This window comes from Cheilinus undulatus, linkage group 8 (assembly GCF_018320785.1).
Source record: "Cheilinus undulatus linkage group 8, ASM1832078v1, whole genome shotgun sequence".
Taxonomy (NCBI): domain Eukaryota; kingdom Metazoa; phylum Chordata; class Actinopteri; order Labriformes; family Labridae; genus Cheilinus; species Cheilinus undulatus.
The window spans coordinates 30,115,190-30,137,009 of NC_054872.1; the positions used below are offsets into that span (position 1 = coordinate 30,115,190).

At 39.0% G+C, this 21,820-nt stretch overlaps 1 protein-coding gene across 2 annotated transcripts in view; it reads left to right on the plus strand.

Annotated features, from left to right (window-relative positions):
* Nucleotides 1–21,820, plus strand: part of kcnn3 (potassium intermediate/small conductance calcium-activated channel, subfamily N, member 3) — a 109,664-nt gene that overhangs the window by 70,172 nt on the left and 17,672 nt on the right. For both annotated transcript variants that reach the window (XM_041792943.1, XM_041792944.1), the window contains exon 7: nucleotides 9,491–9,601. In XM_041792943.1, coding sequence (XP_041648877.1) covers nucleotides 9,491–9,601 — 111 coding nt within the window. The remainder of the gene's footprint in view (nucleotides 1–9,490; nucleotides 9,602–21,820) is intronic.

The window sequence follows — 21,820 nt, forward strand, 5'->3', positions numbered from 1 at the left end:
CTAAAGAGAGATGTTATATCTTTTTATGCAAAAACATCCAGGGAGTCCTGCACACATTTATAAGCAGTTAGATTCAGAATTGAGGTCCATGCATTCGGTTCGAGTTTTACCATCAAGGTGTTTTTCTGTCTGGGTATGACCCAGCTGGGGCTCCCTTTCAGGCATGGTGACGTAGATTATGTCTGATGTCTCCTATGACTTCATCGTGCCTGCAGACAGTCTGAGTCCAGAGTCCTTGTCTAACCTGCTGGAAATCACCTTGGGAATTTATTTTGTGGTTTTTAACAGTGCCCCACCACAGTCTGTATCCACAAGGAGACTGCTGTTTACAGCTCTGTATTCCACTCATTCCAGCTTATATTTATCATTCCCAGTTTAAACTATATCAAAATATGTCTTTCAGACAATGTGACTAATCAGCATATTGAGGAAAATACTAAAGTAGATGTCAAAACCCTTAAATGTGGTTAAATATCCTAGAGAATTGGGCTTTTAACATCTAAATAACCTCCTAGCAGAAAAGGACATAAGCAGCTAAAATAGTATTTTTGACCAGCGCTATCACTGTGGCAGATTTTTACTTACATACCTGCCTGCCATAGAATTCTTTTACTCCTCAGTTGACTATTTTCAGTCAAAAGGGCCTGATGTTGGGGCTCAGGTATAGTTTACTTGGTACCCTGTGTACAAAGGTCACAGTTCTAATTATAGTGTTTGAAGCTGGGCATGTAATTTCCCCCTCTTTCTCTCTCTGTCTCCCCATGTTCCCTGTGTCTCTAAAGGTGTCCTATCTAAGAAAGGAATAAAAAGCCTCTTAAGATTCTGTATGTTAAGTGGAAACCGGGAATTTAACACCTCGTATTCACTTATGTATGGATATGGAGGCAAGTCAACAAGAAGTCCACTCATTCCTGTGGGAACCCTGTGATATCTGACCATGACACTCCTCCCCTACATAATATTTTCATCCAGGATGTGCCACAGGTTTGCTGAAAGCTGGGAACTTTTGCAGTGGAGTTCTGAGAGACTGTGGCAGTGTGCTAATTCAGCTTTCAAGCGGCTAACTACTAGCAGCTAGCTAACTAGCTAACATGCTACGATGAATCAAAGTTACCAGCTTGATTTAAAATATGTGTTAATCACTTTGATACAAAATATAACAGTATAGCATGACTTCAGCTATGTCAATGTCAGATATTGGCAATGTGAAATCTATATATTTAAGTAAAATGTTAGAAAGCATGATAATATTTTAAAAGAACATGTTAGCTAACATACAAACAAACATTTGATTGGCTAAACAAGTTAGCTTAGCATCCTTAACATCCTTTTTACAAGATATTTCTCTAAATATTCTGCATTCCAGCCAGGCCAACTTCTTCACTCATAATTTTGAATACTATATCAGTACTTTTTCAGTCATGGTAATTCCCAAACTCATATTCTAAGCTAATGTGGCAAAAATGGACAAAGTTATCCTGTTCCATTGGCAATAACAGGTCATATCTATCAGGTTTCTATCCATCTGCTATAAAGTTCACCTCTTTTCTTTAGACACCAGGAGGCATCATTCTTATACTTACTTATGCACAGACATCATTCAGATACTGTATGTGAGTGAAAACCAAGGCTGAGGAGTCCTACAATTGCTAGATGGTAGATCAAAAATACATTAAAATCCCACAAATCTTAACAAAAGTTACCCTTACCACTGAAAGGTATGTGCTTTCAAGTCTTCTACCTTTAATAATGAAAATTAGCCTTTAAATTGCAATAAACACAAGATACTTGTGTCCTATAAGAAGAATAAATGAATAAATTCTTAAACCCAATCATGCCCTTGATATGCACACCTGCAAGTCATCCATGTAGACCAATGGGCAACAGAAAGCCAACACTACAAAGACTGTCAAACAGGAGCCTCGCATCACTAATGTTAAATTCACATAGTCACACAATAATGATAATAATGATAACTTTCTTATATGGTACCTTTAAAAAAATACATACATTTCTATATATAGTTGACCCCATTTGAGCTATAACAGCTTTCACTCTTCTTGGAAGGTTTTCAAGATTTTGAAGTGTTTTTGTGGTGATTTGTTTCCATTCATACTCTAGAGCATCTGTGAGGTCAGACACTGATGTTGGAGGAGAAGGCCTGGCTTGCAATCTCTATTTCAGTTCATCCCAAAAGTGCTTGATGAGGTTAAGCTCAGGGCCCTGTGTGGGCCAGTCAAGTTCTTCCACACTAAACTCATCAAACCATTTCTTTATAGTCCTTGCTTTGTGACATAGAGGACATACAGTCATACAGAAGCAGAAAAGGGCCTTCCCCAAACTGTTACCACAAAGCTGCATGTCAAAAATGTCTTGGTATGCTGAAGCATTAAGATTGGCCTTCACTGGAGATAAGAGGCCTAGCCTGAACCCTGATAAACAGTTTCATACTATTATCCCTCCTCCACCAAACTTCACAAGTGGAACAATGCACCAAACCCAGACTCACCCATCTGACTGCTAAACAGAGAAGCGGGATTCGTCACTCCACAGAATACATTTCCACAGTCCAGTGTCAGTGTGCTTCTAACCACTCCACTTCATGGCTGAGTTGCTGTTGTTCCTAAACGCTTCCACTTTCTGATAACATCAGTTATGGTTGACTTTGGAATATCAAGCAGGGATGAAATTCTACAAATCATCTTATTGCAAAGGTGGCACGCTTCAAGTCACTGAGCTCTTCAGAACGACCCATTTTGTACAAATTTTTTGTGATATAAAATGATTCATGTCTTGATTTGGGCTGGTATTCATCCCTGCTGGATCAGGCTGTTGTTGTTAAATTGTATTGTAGCCTGCCTGTAATCATTTAGTACCTCAAACAGATGACTTTGGAGTGTATTTCTAACCAATAACCTCCTTCCAGCTCACATAACCCTGAATGTGTTGTCTTTCATCCTCACTGTCTGTCCAAACTGTCTGTTTGCCAGCTCACCTACGGTCTTTACTGTGTAGTCTATTAAATGTGTGAATAAACGCACTCACACACAAAGACCCCCATTTGCTGTGTGAATCATGCGATCTGCGTTTCAAACGGAGTACAACTCTCACTGTTGTGTTAACGCACTCAGAGAAACAAACAGCAGGTGGATACAGAACGTCCCATGCCCACAGTTACAGACTGCATCCTCCACACAAACAGTGACACAGAGCTTGACATACACTCTCAGTTTTACTCCCACACACACTCTCCGCTCCCATCACACACTTCACAGTGTGTTCAGAGTAGTTTATTTTTGTTGATCATCAGAGAAGGAGCGAGGATGCAGGTAGAATGAAGAAGGTGAGGACCAGCAGGTCGTGGGAAAAAGAAAGTGTGAAGATTTAAGGAAAGGAAAGAGGAGGAGATCATGGGTAAAAAAAAAAAGGTCGAGGATAGAAAACAGGATGTATTTTCTTTCTTCCTTACTTGTGAATTATTGTAATGAGTTCCTATAGGAGGAATTCTCACCGCCGTTTCTATGACAACACATAAAGGCCAATAGTGTTGGAATATACCACTGCCCCGAGGCTAGCCGGGGGTGTGCCAGGTGTTAGTGTGTATGTGTGTGTTTGTGTGTCGCTGTGAGTGGGTGGATGGTGGCAGGGTAGACGAACATGTACAAACACAGTCAACCGTTTGTTGATTTCATACGGAAGCAGAAGGCGAATGCTCTACATTACAATTCATATCAAATATTTCATTTGTGTGTATTTGCATCCATTACTGTTATTCTTTAACCCCGTCTTCAACCCCCACAGAAAGTCAGTATATACATATAATAACTAGGAGCTGTACGCTTATTAAGTGTGTTCATGTAACTCCTCCTTTGGGCAACCATAAGTAAAAGTTAGTTCATAAATATGTAATGAATGCTAATATAGTACAACCCAAGTACTGTATATTAATGACCACTTATAATGCCCTATATCTACATGCAAAACAAATGCATGACATTATGTTAAAGGGCTACATTATGTATGTGTGTTTGTGTTTGTCATCCATTAGTACAGCATCTTAATATACCATACATTCAAGGTTCAGGGTATTTATTATTACTCTAAATGTAGATACAGGCTTATGTGCGTTAACTCCATTTAAAAGGGTGTAAATGTATAAAGGACATATTTCAAATATAACAGAGATATGAGTAAGATGTATTAAAATAACTATGTAAAGGCCTGATGATTTCACAAAAGGGCTTCAACTGTTTGTTTATACGGTTGTATTTTTTTAAAAGTAGGAAGTAAAGTTAATATTAAACTCAATTTTTACAGAGCCTCTATTAAACCTGTCTAAATAGATTACATTAAAGTGACCTGTTCACACATTTTGACTTTTATGTAGATGTTTTGCAATTTGCATGTTGTATGTTGTGTGTGTTCTTCAGTAGTAGTTTATGTGTGGATTGTTGTTGGTTTTAGTTTTGTTTTATTTATGAACATATTTTACCGTGAGGGAAGCTAAATGTGTGCACAACTTGAGACCAACACTGTTTCCATTGCAACATCATAGTGTATCATATCTGGTATTTTCTCTTATCTTTTATATCATATCATATGGTTTTGACAGCATCATATGCTATCATATTGTATTGTTTTGTTCCGTATCGTATCATATTGTGTATTGTTTTGTATTTCTTGTATTAAATCTTACAACATAATGTATCATGGCATATTTTTTAATTCTATATTTCATAATTCCATAAAATCTTATTTCATCATGTTGTGCTGTTTCATATCATATTGTATCATATAATTTTGATTGTATCATAATGCACTGATTGCATCATATTGTATGGTATAGATTTCCTTGTAGCAGTAGTCCCTCTCAGGTGGAGGTTGGTGCTCTCAGAAAGGAGCAGTAATGAATTAAAGGTGTTTCAATTGATTCTTTCTCACAAGCAAAAGCAAAGAAGATTCAGCGTTTTGACTGGAATGAAAGCAGAGTTGAGACAGTAGTCCTCTGGACCTGATTGAATTGCAAAAAGTGATTTGTGTGCTCCAGTTTCTTCTTTGGGTAAGAAAACACATTTCACAGATCACCTTGTGTATATAGTGAGAAAACTATTGGACTTAGAATCATGCAGGAATCAATGGAAGTTATCAAAGACATGGTCAGCCCTATTAAGCAATTATAATCTTTTTTTCTAAACTTACATTGTTGCCTATTTCGAGATTCAAACTCCCTCTTCTGACATTTTTATGAGCCTGTATTTCAGTAATATTATTGTTTTGGGACTGTCCGTTGAACTTAACTGTTAGGACAGTAATGTCAGTGTGTGTAGGGGTGTTAAGGCTTGCAACAAATTTTTCTTTGTCATGTAAAAATCTGATTGGAGGTGGACCCAGGGGACAAATGTTAGCCAGGTGGCTAATGCTAATGCTACTGAACCAACCTGCATGTGTTAGTATTATTAGATGGCATCTGGAGAGGAGGGCCCATTGGGCTTTGAAGGGGTCCAGCTGCTTCAATGGGCCAGCCTTTCTCTATTTAAAGATTCCTCTTAAAATAGCGGATCAAACTTTGGCATCAGGAATGTTCTAGTTTCAGTCTTTAGTATGAGTGTAATTGTCTAGTGTGTTAATGGGTTTTGGTTGTGTGCTGGAAAATAATCAATGTGGAGAGAAGAGGAGGCAGATGGTCATCTGTGGCAATGTAATCTGGGATCTTAGCAACCATCATGATGATGATTTGCTTTTTACCAACATTAAAAACAGACATCTGCATGCAAGTGCAGCTAGCAATCTGTTTGTGGATCATTCTCTCAACACCAGCTCCATTCTCACCTCTCAGGTTGGTAGTCGGACTGCAAAGGCACATTTGAAATTCCTTTGGGTATGAAAATAGATACGTACTTTTTCAACAGCAGAACTGTCAGTGACCATACTCCCATGTGTATCCCCTGTGATCTCAGCTTCTCCTGCATGTATTCCAATAGTATAGCGATGTTTTGGTGGTTTAGGTCAGGGGTCATCAACTACATTTGTGCAAGGGCCAGATTTTGCTTTGACTGGGGCTTTGGGGCGTCAGATTCAAATGAACTAAAATAAAATAAATATTTTTGTCCAAATAATATATTGTTATTAGTATTTGTTTCTTTCAAAATAGAAGTAATTTAAAGAATTAACAATGAGATAAGTCACTATCGCCTATGGGCAAACAAAAATATTTTGGCTACATATTTCTAGGACGGCCATATTGTCCATCACTAGTGTGCTGCTTCCTGATTGGTGAAAAACAAATGTAGGTAATAGGTTAATGGTTCTGATTCTCAGGTAGTCTCAGACTGATTTAACTCCTGGTTATGGCTTAGTAATAGTCACATCAAAGAAATATTTTCCAACCCTTATTTACATATCATTTATTTTAAAGTCATAAAATGGGTGAAACTGTTTCCTGATCTCTGGAAAGTTTTTGCGTCATAAAAACTGCAGCACACTTCCATGAGCTCTCACAGACATGTAAACTAATGTTTGCTTTATTGATGCTGAGCTGTCACCGCCCTTGTCATTACTTAATGCAATAAGGCCAGTTTGCATGAGAAGCCCCCCCCCCAAATATCTGCATAATGGCTCAGCGTCTCTGCATGCTGGTGTGTATGTGCACTGATAAACCGAAAACACAAAAAGGGGAGCATTAAAGCTGTGCCTTTTGACTTATGTACAAAGTTTCAGTGCATGTCAAGATTTAACAAGGCTTCCCATGTCACACTTGTGGTGTGATGCTGCCTTCGCAGAGACAGATATTCGAACATGTTTTTCACAGTACCAGCAACTACAGCCGAAAAAAAACAATTAAACCATGATTTCTCAGTGAATGATTGTAACAGCAACATGTGACATATCTCCTGTATAGTCTTGTTTAATATGAGCACAGCAAGGTGCTTTAAAGAGAGCTTACTCTGTTTTAGGATCATGAAGCAGGTGTATCATCTTGTCCAAATACATCTCTTTGTTGGCATGTCTCAGCAAAGTCCAGCTGTTTTTCAGCTCTGCCACTTACTCTAACAAGCTGCTGTAGTGGCAACTAACATCTTGGGTTTGACATCATTCCGAGCTCGGACATTTGACTTCCAAGGTGGAACGCAGTAGAAGCCCCCGAATGATGACTCAGCGGAACATTTTAGGATTTTATAGAAAATCTGTTCATATTTTTAAAAATTTTTTTCATGGTTCCAGTTTCGAATCAGTACACTCAAGAAATCCTCTGAGAGGTTTCAAGGACATTCGGAGCAACACTGTGGTGTGGTCTAATTGAGACAGACAAACAGACAGACGCACTGCCAATTATATAAGTAAGATTTATTAGTCTTAGTGTTTGCAAATTTGCAAAGTCATTATTGATATAAGCACAACTTTTACAAAGAAAGTACATAAGTGAGTTTGTGCAGGTGAGGTAAGGAAAGTGGGCTTATAATTCAACCTTACCATGCCATGTGTTGATCACTACAACACAAGGAATACCTGACATATTATATGAATGTGCCTCCATTGCCTTTGTTTGTGTCAGTTGATAGCTGATAGGATCTGGGATGAAAGATCCATATTATTTTTTATATTCAGAAATTACTGAAATTTATTTTTTCTATTATGACAGTCTGTATTTAGAAAACACAGTTCAGAGGATCTCAGAGACCATGAGGGATCATGAAATGACAAAAACTTTGCTATGTGGGCTGATCTGACGCCATTAGGGAGTCTACTTGTAAACAAGTAAACTTTAAAATCAATTCATAAAAGAAACTGAGAGCTAGTGCATTTAGGTTAACAAGATGCAGAGCAGCTGCTATTTCAAGCCTTTATTGTGCTTTTGTTTGTCTCTGTGTTGGGCAAACTAATTAGCTTGTATTTTTAACATCTTCCTGTCTTTCTTCTAAGTTTTCCTGCTGACCTGTTTCAAACTATTTTCCTCTGTTTTTGCCAAAGTTCTCATCTCAAGTTTGCACAAATGGGTGATTCCTCGCTTTTTTTTTCTCTGACAGCTCTGTGGATGGCTGCGCTGTGAGGGAAACACCCAGGCGTATGAAACAAATCACAGCCACACACAGCCATCATCAGCCGTGTCACTGTGTGGAGATTGCAGAGGGAACCCTGCTGAAATCAAATGAGTGCAGGCGTCTCTACACAAACAAACACTCACTCAAACGCACCAAAAATACACACACTTATAGCTAGTCTTGACAAACCAATCAGTGCCCTACAGTTTATGACCGAGGAGGGCAATTCTGAGCACACAGAGCTCTGTGCTTGAACATGCTGTACAGTAGCAATCCAACGTGGGCTCATTCCCCCTTAAGCACTGACATGTATGAATGCTCTGAGGCTTTTCCATCGTCATATTTTATTCATACTTTGTGAATAAACACAAATAGAGTAGATGGACGTAGGGACTAATGCCTGTTTGTGCGTTACATTTTACTGACTCCAGCCACAGTTATTTTAGGCCAATGCTGTCTTATCATGTGCACAGTGAAGTCTTTTTTCCTTTACACGCTTCAAAAATGATGCATGCTCCTTAGCTCTCTCGCTCTCGACCCCATCATGTTTTTCTCTACTTATATCTCTTTTATCATCCTGTTTCCGCCCTGCTGTGAGATGCACACTCTCATGCACAGCAAGGAAGAGCACTCATACATTTTCATTAAACGCTCTTAATCTTAATTCATTGCTTATCAGAAGATATGTGACCTCATTAACATCGCCTTCTTCTCTGGCTTCCTCCAACCACTCCCTCCATGTTTTTATATTTACCCATAACCTCTTTATCTTTCCCTCCCTTCTCTCTGTTCTCTCCTGTCTTCTAACCTCTTCAGAGGAACCTATGAGTGCACAGAAGCCCTGTTGAAACAGTGTCTAATCTAAAAGTTAATTAAGTCTGTCTTCCTCTGCGTGTTCCTTCTTCCTCTTCTCTCATGCATGTCTTTCTGCTTGAGAGACCGCCGTCAGTCTCTCCCAAATGACTCCGCCATGTGTCCCATGTGGGCCGAGCTCGAAAAAACACACACACAAGTCGTTTTTTTACACTTTTACACTTCCAGCAGGCCTGGAGCCTCAGGTGACAGAAGAAGGACTGACACCATGTAATTCAGATTGACAGCATGTAATTAAATCAAATGAGGTGGTGTCGATCTTTGATGTGTGCTTTTTTCTTTAAGGGGCCTATTTCTTCAGCCACATATAGGGGCGATACAGACAGGATCGCACACCAGATGGATTGGGAGTGAAAATAGACTTGGCTCTCCTCTCGACATGAGGAAATGTGGATCTGAAGCCGAGCTTTCCTCCATAATCCTCTCCTCTCTCCTCCATTCACTTCTCCGTCTGTCGTGTGGCTCCCTTCAATCATCCAGGCTAATTCCCCCGGACCAACAGCCACCGATTTACCAATTCTTCCTCTTTACTGACTCACCCACTGCTCTGTTTTCTCTCCTCTCTCTCTCTCTCTCAGGGTGCAGGCTGTACGGCTCTGGTGGTTGCCGTGGTAGCCAGGAAGCTGGAGCTGACCAAGGCCGAGAAACACGTACACAACTTCATGATGGACACGCAGCTCACAAAGCGGGTGTGTAGGCTTAGCGAGTGAATGAGTGTGTCTCACATGAATAAAACAAAACTGTAATTTGTGAAAAGAAAGGTCACATTCTCCACTAGAGAGACAGAGCTGTGATTTAGAAAAGTACAGTTTTATTCACCATAGGGGATTTTTGGATTACTTTAGGCCTGAATGTAAGGTTGGTGTTACAGCTTGTCCTTTTACTGCCCCACCTCCAGGCTCCACAGATACATCACACTATCAGCCTCTACTGTTGTGACAGAGTGCTGTGTTATTTGACTGAGTGAAGGCAATGAAAGGTCATCTCTTTCTCACTTACTGTCTCTTTATCTGCCATCTTTCCCCTCCTATATAACCATCCTTTCACCTCCTGTCTTACCTGGCATTTGTCTCTCATACCCCTTTTTCTCTCTTTTTCTTTTATTTATCTTTGCCCGCTCCTTCTATTCATCCTCACGCCCCCCTCCTTCCCTCCATCTTTCAATCCCCTTCCTCCTCCGGTCCTTTTCAATTTTTCATATGGTTGAAAGACCCAGGTTTCAGAAATAGCTCCCATATCAAATATGTAGGGTACATTATGTCAGCGGGGGGATCTGGGTGACTGAGAGGGAGGCGGTGTGATCAATGATTTCAGTGTTGATAAAATATCGACAGAGGAGAAAAGTAGACCCTCTATTGCAGCCACTTCATCTTCCTGCAAGCTGTGGCTGGGTCAGCCAGAGTGTGTTTTCACAAGACATTTAGCACCTTGAAAAGTGTGTGAGTGCATGTGTGTGAGTGAATCTTTTCGTGCAGACTGTTGACAATCAGGGACAAACAACTAATCATCAGCAGCTAGAAGAATGTTAAAGACCCTGTAAAGTGATTAAAAAATAAATGTATTTAGGTTTGTTGCATGACTGGCCACTGTGTTATGAACCACCAGGCCAAATATCAGTCATGAAAAACTTCTCTTAAGTTTATGAAATTAAGCTGCAATATTGTGAAAATTGAGGCTGTAATTTCTGTTCTGGTGTGTCGGTTGAATGAGCGAAGCCACATCCAATCACTAATCATTTCAAATTTTAAAACATGCTACTGCCTGAAATGAGGAATCATCCGTCTGCTCTGCTGCCATGTTACAACTCTCTTTTTTAAGCCACCATAGAAACAATCACATTAATATGACGATGCAGACAGTTTAGAGCTAAAAAAAAGTCTCCCTTTTCCTCATCCAGTGTTTTCTGAGTTATGCAAAATTGTCCCTCTCCCGTTCATGAGATGTCTTTGTTGTTGAGTTGCTGCTAAAAAAAACATTTCCTAATGTTGCTCTGCAAAATTAAAGTCTTCAATGATATTTAGCATTGGCAGCTTTTATTGTGACAGGCTAAGTAGGAATAGAACATGTCCATCATCAGATACTTTACTAAACTTCAGCATCCTGATGCTAACAGACATGAGGGATCGAACTGTTGCTGATTTGAGAGAGACAAAGCCACAGACTGTTTCTTTTAATCATCCAGGATAAACACAAGGGAAATATGGATTAAAACACACCTTTGGCAGGTATGATGTTTGTTCCTCCTGCATCTGTGAAAAATAGATTAATAGATTAAAGCCGTTACCTTATCACTCCTCAAATTCTGTATGTAAAATCTGTGAGGAGTGATTAAGTCGGAGCCTGCCACCAAACGTATTATGTTGCATAATAAATGCCTAAAAAAAAACAACAATGTGAGATTATTTGCTGAAACTAGACTAAAACTATAAAGGGTAGAAATGACTAAAATGTGACTACAACTAAAAGGCATTTAATCTAAAGACTAATACTAAAATTAAAAACAGCTGTCAAAATTAACACAGGTTGTGGGCTGCTATATTTGCCCTGCTCAAATAAAACCAAGCCAGGAACTTTCAAACGGTCTAAATCCAAAATTCAGCATTTATTATAGTGGGGACCACTTTGTCAAGAAACACATGATTTGCGATTATAAATATTTTTCCTGTGTTGATAAGGAAAACCTGAGAGAGGGACAGAAGCAGCAAAACACACAGAGAAGAGCAGACATTAAGGACAACAGAATGGCATTAAGTCAGAACCAGAACAAAAGAGGAGCTGGGGTGGAGGAGAGTTGCAAAATAGTGGCTTGCAGAGGGAGCAGCAAAGCACTGAGGACTAAAGCCTTTGTATATCACTGAGCTAAACTATGCATTTTTTAAACTCAAGATGTATAATTTATATAATTTGAGCTAAAATGTCAAGATCTGAACACTATGAGATCAAAAGTACTACAAAGTTCATCTGGAAAAGAGGTCGCGGGGATTGATTACTCTTTGATCTTTAAAAAGAGTTAAATCTTCTTTTTACCAAATCATGCAAAACATTACACTTCATAGAGAGCAGGTCTAGACTATGCATTTTGTAATAAACAGAGCAGAGACTCAGGGGGAGTGTACACTACTTTAGCGTGCCACTATTGGACTGATTGAGGTTTTTTTTGAAACCATCTTTTGCAGTAGTGTAATCAAAGCTGTTTGTAATGTCTTTAAAACTTTTAATCAGTGTGAAACTAACTTGTAATCCTATTTGTATGCATGTTTTTTGTTATGCCTCTGGCAAGTGTAGTCTTTTGTACCTGCCGTCTTTTATTTAAAGATGAAATTACTTTTTTGTAACAACATGGGAAAGTGAAGCCACACAATGCTATTGATTTAAGTAGATAAGACCACTGCTAATGGGGCCGTAGATAAAGACTAAATTAACCAAACATTTTTAAGTGCATGTCCTCCAAAATCCAGTAACTCAAACTCCTAACAAAGCCAGTCTTCAGGTGAGGGAGGTGTCATATAGTACTTTAGTTCAGCTCAATACAGCCTGCTGCTTGGTGACATTTCCTTCAAAGGGTCTGGAGTTTATGCAGTGGTAATTGTCTCCTGCCCTCTATTACTGAGAGAGCAATGATTGAAGCTGTTGTACGCACATTGATTTACATGTCGGGAGCCATTCTCTGCCATATCATCGTAACAAGAGAACACAATCACTCCAGGCTTTATCATGAATAATGCATTAAGGGACCCTACATCCTGTCATCATCATATGTTCACACACAAACACTCAGAGGGGCACAAAAGTGCACACATAAGCTTTCTACATCAATGTAATTGTGTTCCCCTCCATTTAATTGATCAACAAGAACGCTTATTAAACACCAATCAGGGCAGCTTTCAGCAAGCATCTTTCTATAGGAAGACAAATAATACAGAATCAGAGCTGTAAAAGTAGCCACAGCAGAAAGACAAACTTTTCCTCAAACAGCTTTGTACCACACACATCGTATTTATCCAAATGTGTGGGGTATTTCTGACAGCTCCTGACATATTCCTCAGCATACTTCAAAAATTTCACTTTCCATCTTTTTGAGTTTTCTTTGCTTTCATCTTCAGATCAGATTTTTAGATGCTCTCGACAAGGCTGACGTTGAAATCCTGTATTGCGTGAAGTGAGTGCAGAGGACTTCAGAATCTTATAAAGGAGGGGGGTTTGCTTTAAAGAAGAATCATTCCAAGTTTAATGCACAGGGTTAATTTGATTGCGGTGTTCACTGAATTGAAGCATTCTTGCTCTGATTGGATTAACTCGGTTGTTAATTAAATTATACTTAGATAGCCCTTAAATTGACCATGTGTGTGATATCTTAAGTGGTTTTGTGTGATGTCAGGAGTGATTGTCTTTATGTGGAGTGTAATGTGCTTAAAAAGTTCTGGATGCAGCTAAAAACTGCAACTCTATGCTGAACTGTTTAATTCAGAAACAAGTGAAAGTCATTGTGGTAAGAACACGTACACTTCCAACTGAAGAAACATTTACTGTTTGCACTAAGGGTGCGTTTACACTAAGCAGTCTGGTGTGGTTTAGCAGTCTAGAACAGTATGGCGCCTGCATTTCCACAGCCAGTGTCCATCCAGCCTCACTCTTTGTGATGGGAATCCTTACTCTCTTTGGAGATCTGGGTCATTTGGCTCAGCTCAGCAACATAAGCTGGTCTTTCAGCTCCCAAACTGCTCGTTTGGGACTATTTTGGCTATTTTAGGACGATTAAATAACAAAAATGGATAAAAGGAAACTGGCTCTCGAACAGGAGTTGGCTCCTGTCATTCATATTCAATAGTCAGCTTTCGAACTGGCTGGTTGAGGTTGACAACACTCATAACTTGTCTCGAATTGAGTTGTAATTTCAATCCAACCAGCAACCCAAATTCTTTGTAGCTAAAAAGTACATCAGTTTCTTTTAAAAGGTGCTTCATGACAAAATGAGGGAGAAAAGCTGTTTAGTTCAGTAGAAAAATGTCATGTTTTGTGTTTGTCCGTTATGACCACTTTTGCACAGGAAGCATAGATTCTTTCAACCAGTCAAGGTACTACAGCAGGGGTTCTCAACTGGTGGGTGAGGACCTAAACATGGATCACAAATTGTCTAGTCTTTTAAGTCCTTTTCAAAGGAAATTAAAATTGCTTTGCTATTTTTCCCTTGAATTTTTTAAGAATGTTCAACAGGAATTTAACAAACTCATAGGAGAGTTTCTCTATGGTTAAAAAAAAAATCTCAACATAATTTTCCCCAAAAGGTTGGGGATTTTTTTCTAGCATTTTTGGAGTTTTCTCCAGAAACTTTTGATTATCTTCTCTGGGACATTTCCTCAAAATCTGAGAACATTTCACAACAAAAAGCAGTAATTTTTAATGGAAGCCCTAAGGAATTTTAGGGAATTTTCCTGGAAAGTTTTCTCAGTTTTACCTGGAATTTTTGAAAGGGTCTTGCTTCAGACTTGCATTTCTGACGGTCACTTTCACATACCATTCATCTTAGACGCTGTATATCTCAGAAAAGAAGTGCCGTAATTTTCTGTTACAACATTTCCAGTTTGGGATTTTTTTTTTATTCAACTTTGTACATAAACTAGAAAAGCACTCAGAGAGTGCAGACCTCTGCCATTAGCCCTATCTCCCAATTGTGAAGAATCCTTTAAAAAATTCCTGGATCCGTCCCCATGTGCCCCCCACCATGGCATTCGCCGATTACTCCCTCCCCGGTGGGGTGGAAACACGGTGAGACAAAGCATTGGCTTCACTACAGGTGGACTGTCATGGTGGAAGCATTGCCTGCTGGTGCCAATAGATGCACTGACAGTCTCACCCGTGGTCTCACCGGATGACTGGAAGTCATGGCAGAGAGTGAATATTCCTCTATTCCTCCCAGCATTGTTAGTATTCTTGCTACAGTTCGCTGTCTTTCTCTCTGTTACGCTCCGCCTTGTCTCCTCAACCGGGCGTGCGTCTTTCAAACTCTATAAATTTCAAAACTCCGAATAGAAACAGCCAAAATGCTGCTGTGATTGAAGTTACTCATGTCCGCCATCTCCTGGTGTAAAGTGGTAACAGCGCAGACCTCTGCCATTAGCCCTATCTCCCAATAGTACAGAATCCTTTAAAAAATTCCTGAATCCAGACGGTGATCCGGATCAGTCCCAAAATCTAATCAGGTCTCCCCTATGCCATTTCTGACATTTCCTTAAAATTTCATCAAAATCCGTCCATAACTTTTTGAGTTATGTTGCTAACAAACTAACAAACTAACAAACAAACTAACTAACTAACAAACCCCACCCAATCACATAACCTCCTTGGCGGAGGTAACAAAGTCTGGAAGATACATTCATGAAATAACCACGTTGCAAACTTAACAGACCAGTCAACATTTCAGAAATAAAACAGGACAAGGTCAGAGGTCTAATCCGGGGTTAAATTATTCATAGATCATTTTTAGAGGTAGTTTCACAAACGTTGGCTCGCTTTAGCTTTATTAGCTTTTACAAAGCTACACTAGCTACGCTTTACTTTACTATATAAGCATATGTTGCTTAGTTGGCTTAAGCAACGTGCTTTGTGAGGTTATCTTAGCTATGTGAGCTACATAGCTATGCTAGCTATGTACGTAGCTCCATAATCTATAGCTAAGGTAGCTGTAGCAACATGAGCTTTAGCAACCTGAGCTCTAGCAAATGTAGCTACAGCTAACTTAGCTTCGCATAACATAGATAGTTAGCTTATTTAAGTTGCTGCTTTGTGAGCTGAGCTTTCATTCCGTTAGCTACATAGCTCAGTTATATACTTAGTTTACACAGCTAAAGGAGCTACATAAGTTACGCTAACTACACTAGAATGTTGTCATGGGGAACAAGCTTTTTTCTGTTAGCAGACCATTTATTCGACTTAACTAAGGCCCTGTCCACACGGAGACGAAAATTATATATGTGTGCATATGCCAAGCCTGTCCTGTATTGCTGCCACGAAAATGCGTCAGAAAAGAGAGAAGAAGATCACAGAAAACTGACACAAACTTTCTTCTAGTTGCCCGTCTGGTTGTTCTCCACGTTGGATTTAAGAACATGTGTGTGCGTTTCGCGATGGTGGTAAAGGAGCATCAGATTTTGCTGTAAAAGCCTTAACAAGCTCAGTAGCTTCTGCAGCACAAACACAACCCTGTAATCAGCCATTATTGTTTTGGTCTGACCTGCGCAGGCATCTTAGGAGAGCTACTCTGTGTGTGACGTAATTGTTTTAAGAAAGATGCGGATAGCTGACCACGCGGAGAGGAAACGGTAGTCTTTAACGGATTTATGCACTCTGGGACCCGTTTTCAAAAAGTATTGTTTACAGTCACCCAAAACACCGTTTCCATGTAGATGAAACGCCAATACGACAAAAAAACTTGCGTATACTCCTGAATTCGTCTCTGTGTGGACAGGGCCTAAATGTTTTGTAATCAGGATTTGCAGGTCAGGTTTTTTTAACTTTGAACTTTTGGTATCCTAACCCTTACCTTAGCTCTGACCCCAAATGGAAGTTTAATCTGACTTTATTTCAAAATCTTTGGCGTGTGTTTTCATTCTGAGATATACGGCATCTCAGATGGGATGGCGTCATGAGAGTGGCGTCAGAGATCAAGGGCTGCAGCCAGACTGTCTTGGAATTTTTCCCAGACACTTTCATAAATCTTTCATTATACTTTGCAGTAAATTATAATCTTTATATTATATGTCCTATGGTCTTCAGTCTCTTTGTTCTATTACATTTTTATCTGGGAAAAACCACACTACGTTTTATTAAATAAATCCAGTCGATTAATGAATTGATGTCCAAAATTTGTGTCACAGTTTGTTGTTAATGAACCTGTGGTAGACCGGTTTTGAACATCTGGACTAGAACTCCACTCTTTAGGGTTGGTTAGGTTTCTTGGTACCCCAACAGAAGATGCTCAAAGTAAGACAATACAGCTCATTTACTTTGATACCTTTCCTCATTTTGACAGTGGAAACACAAATAATCATGTTCCATACAAAGCCAATCTGAACCAGACTGCTTGGTGGAAACACAGCTTAAGTCAGCATAGCAGAATGATAATATTGCCTCCTTTGGCAATATTATCTTGCTGTTTAAATGCTCATCACTTGGTCCTTTTACACAAATTCTGGACCATTTCCAGACAACTTCCAGACTTTCATGTCCTGACATTCTGCATACTTGCCCTTTTAGAGAAATGTCTCTTGCAGCATGTTGACAGCTGGAAATAGTTTGATTAATTTGAAGGGAGTACCTCGTTAGAGCATGCAGGATTAGTCTTACAGTTCTTGGTGGAAGAATAAACATTTGAACTCAGATGAGTTGATGCAGAAAAGCTTTGCTTGTTTTGAATGACCACAGACTATGTGTAAAGATGGACATAACATCTCTCACTTCTTACAATGTACAAAAGTGAAGCCTAAAGCTCCCAGTGATGGGCTCTGACACAGTGCACTGTGGAAAGTTCAAAAACTCTTTTATTAGTGTTTATGTTTACTCTTGTGGTTACTCATCTACTGCACTAATCTAAATCTAATCTAATTTCAACTGCAGTAGCTTCATTTATAAATAGAGCACAATTTTATCTGCTAGCATGAGGGAAGCAAAGACTCGCCCTTGTGCCATCCACAAGAACATCTCAAAAAATTAGAATATCATGAAAAAGTTCAATATTTTTTGTCACTCAATTCAGAAAGTGAAACCATATATTATATCCACCTTATTCCTGGGGCTGCTACTGTAAATCTGAATATGGGCAAAACTTCTGGTGCCAAGGCGGAAGTATATAAATACATGTATTTTAATACAGCAGCTAACGATAGATAGTAACTACGAACAACAGTCATTTGATAGGAATTCACCGCAAATTTGTAAATATTGGTATCTTTTTGTAATCACATTCACATTGTTTGTATTGTAAGCTCTAAGTAAGTAAATAAGGTGGATACCACATTATTCCTGGGGGGTCAACTGTAGTTACGAATAAGGGTCAAACTTCCCATACAGTAACAATATTATTAGCAAAACGCGATTCTTCCAAGGCCTTACTAAAGTGATTTAGCATCAACAGTGGTTGTTCTGAAATAAATAATTATTTGCTGCAATAAACACTGCTTCATTCAACAAAGTTGAATGTTTAAATAATATCTTCTGTAATGCTCAGTACCTGTTGCTTCGGTCGTGGTACTAATTACGTGACAAAGTTGAATATATGTCTTTAACAACAGTGTTTAAACATGTTGTTCACTGTTTAAACGCATTTGGGATGTAATTCTTTCAATATTAATTCATCATTAATTCAAAACTTCACATTTACCAAACTGAAGAGCTGACAACTTGAGTCATGAATAATTTTATTATTATAATTCCCACATTTTAAGAGGGATTAGTTGGTGGAATAAGGATTTCAGCAACCCCACAAACTAGAAATGTTACCTGGAGGTGGTGTCCAAACTCAGTTAACAAAACATGATCATCTATTACTAAACTGATATGAAGCTTATAAAGTTAGCTAAATATACTTGTCTAGGTTATCTGAGGTAATGTTGTCACTTTGTACTCTTTAGTAGAAGAAAAATAATAAAATTTTCCTGTTTGAGGTAAAGCTGTTGAAAGTTACATATTTTAATTTCCAAATTGCTCTAATAATCACATTTCACACCACGTATTCAATGCTAAGTCCTATTTAGATAGAAGAGACCGGAAGTTGCGCCCATATTTCATGCAAAGAATCATGGGGGCTAGGAATAAGGTGGATAGACTCATTACACATAGAGTGAAATATTTTAAGCTTTTATTTCTTGAAATGTTGATGATTATGGCTTACAGATAATGAAAACCCAAAATTCAATGTCTCAGAAAATTAGGATATTACATAAGATCAATAAAAAAAAGGATGTTTTAAACAGAAATGTCAGGCTTCAGAAAAGTATTTTGATTTCTATGTCTTCAATAGTTGGTTGGGCCTCCTTTTGCATGAATTACTGCATCAATGCGGCATTGCATGGAGGCGATCAGCCTGTGGCATTGCTCAGGTGTAATGGAAGCCCAGGTCGCTTTGATAGCGGCCTTCAGGTCATCTGCATTGTTGGGTCTGATGTCTCTCATCTTCCTCTTGACAGTACCCCATAGATTCTCTATGGGGTTCAGGTCAGGCCAGTTTGCTGGCCAATCAAGCACAGTAACACCATGGTCATTGAACCAGCTTTTGGTACCTTTGGCAGTGTGGGCAGGTGCCAAGTCCTGCTGGAAAATGAAATCAGTATCTTCATAAAGCTTGTCAGCAGAAGGAAGCATGAAGTGCTCTAAAATGTCCTGGTAGATGGCTGCGTTGACTGTGGACTTCGGAAAACACCAGCAGATGCCATGGCAGCCCAAATCATCACTGACTGTGGAAACTTCACACTGGACTTCAAGCAACATGGATTCTGTGCCTCTCTACTCTTCCTCCAGACTCTGGGACCTTGATTTCCAAATTACATGCAAAATTTACTTTAATCTGAAAAGAGGACTTTGGACCAACAACAGCAACAGTCCAGCTCTTTTTCTCCACAGCTCAGGCAAGATGCTGCTGACGTTGTCTCTGGTTCAGGAGTGGCTTGACATGAGGAATGCTTCAGTCCACTCATTGTGACGTTCCCCCAAATTCTTGAATGGATTCTGCTTGACAGTCACTTTTTTCACACTTTCACACTTTTTCCTTCCACTCAACTTTCTATAAACGTGCTACAGCCCATGATACAACACTCTGTGAACAACCAGCTTCTTTAGCAGTGACCTTTTGTGGCTTACCCTCCTTTTGGAGGGTGTCAGTGATTGTCTTCTGGACATCTGTCAAGTCTGCAGTCTTCCCCATGATTGTGTAGCCTACTGAACCAGACTGAGAGACCATTTAAAGACTCAGGAAACCTTTGCAGGTGTTTGGAATTCATTAGCTGTTTAGGGTGTGACACCATGACTTTCCAATATTGAACTTTTTCACAATATTCTTATTTTCTGAGACACTGAATTTTGGGTTTTCATTATCTGTGAGCCATAATCATCAACATTTAAAGAAATAAAAGCTTGAAATATTTCACTTTATGTATAATGAGTCTATATAATATATGGGTTTCACTTTCTGAAATGAATGACAAAAAATATTGAACTTTTCATGAAATTCTAGTTTTTTTAAATGTACCCGTATTCTTTATAAAGTCCATATTAATTCACCATCAGCACATCCCCTCACTCACTGTTACTTGGCAAGAAAAGCCATGCAATGTTAAGGAGTATAGTATGTGAGAAGAGCTACCATGGTAGCAGACCACAGTCTAGATATTTATTATGTTATCAATGTTATGTCAGTCCATTGCAAGGTGAAAATTGCAGGGCTTTCTATAAATTAGCACTCTAAACGTGTATCTCTCCTCTCTAGAGCAGTGGTTAATTCATAATATTTTAAGAAGTCCCTGTGGCTTTCTCAGTGCCTCGCCCTCTCTGAATATTCAGCGTACACACTGGGCTCTGGCCAAGGAGGAGGTGCTGTCATGCCTTCCAATGTTTACACAACCAGCCTAATGGGAACAATCTAACCCCTGAAGATTACTGCTAAGCTATAGCTTCACTCCCCACTGTTACAAAAAATCTTTTCTAGCCTCATAATTCCCACACTAGCCAGATGGATCCTTATTAGTGTGATCATGTTGTGACTCAAGAAAAATGTATTCGACTCTCAATGAATGCATTCACACATTTCTCTTTACCAGATAAACCCTGGTGCACTGCTCCTTTTCTGAAGCGCTGATTAGAATTATAAATGTTTGGTACATTGTGCTCCCACATGGAATTAAATGTGTTTTAATGAATAAAAGTTTGATTGCTGCTTTGTGTGCTGCAGGTGACAAGAAGCAAGAGCCATTCAAGAGACACAGAAGGTTTAAAACCACTGAAAGACAGCTATTATTTTGTTTAATGATACTTTCTCTGACTTTGAATTTGCTTGTTTAAGCTTCTTTTTGAGTTTGGATTGGAAGAAAATACTCTGCTTACTTTTTGCAATCAAAAGACTAATATTCATCTTCATACCCCTTTGCCAGTGATAGCCAAGGCCACAGGGGCAGTATGCTTTTGGCTTGTCTGATGTCTCTGATACTCATTGAAGGTTGTTTCCTTAAACTTTGCAGAGACATCCGCTCTGACTCAAGGAGGATTTCATTATGATGATTTGATAATACTTTGGAGGTCAAAGGTCAAGGTCTTTGTGCTTTGTATTCGTCCATTGCTTGTTAATGAAAAATTATAGCACACTTTAAGGGTTTTTCCTCAAACTTGGCAGAAACATCAACTCTTGCTCAAGGATGATTTAGTCATATTTATGGTGTTAAAGGTCGAGGCCTCGTGTTCAGCCTTTGCTTGTGAATGCAACATCTTAAGAACACTTTAAAGGATTTTATGTTAACTCTGCCTAAATTTGAACTCTGAATCATGGTGAACAGATCAGATTTTGGAGGTACAAGGTCAACTTAAGTGAGCCTTATGTGAATCCCTTGCTTATTCCATTTCAGTCACACTTCCACAGAAACCACCCCAGCCTCCAGTCATATTCCACCACTGTGTTTTCAATGTTTGGCAAATATGAACCTCATGAAGGCATACGGTGCCTATAAAAAGTATTCACCCTTTTGGATGGTTTACCCTTTTATTGAGTTTATAAATCAATCATGGTCAATTTCATTTGGCTTTAAAAAAAACTTTTTAATGTCAAAGTGAAACAGATTTCTATGAAGTAATGTCAATTTATACAAATAAGTAATGTGCAATAAGTGACTGCATAAATATTCACCCCTGTCAAGTCAGTGTTGAGTAGA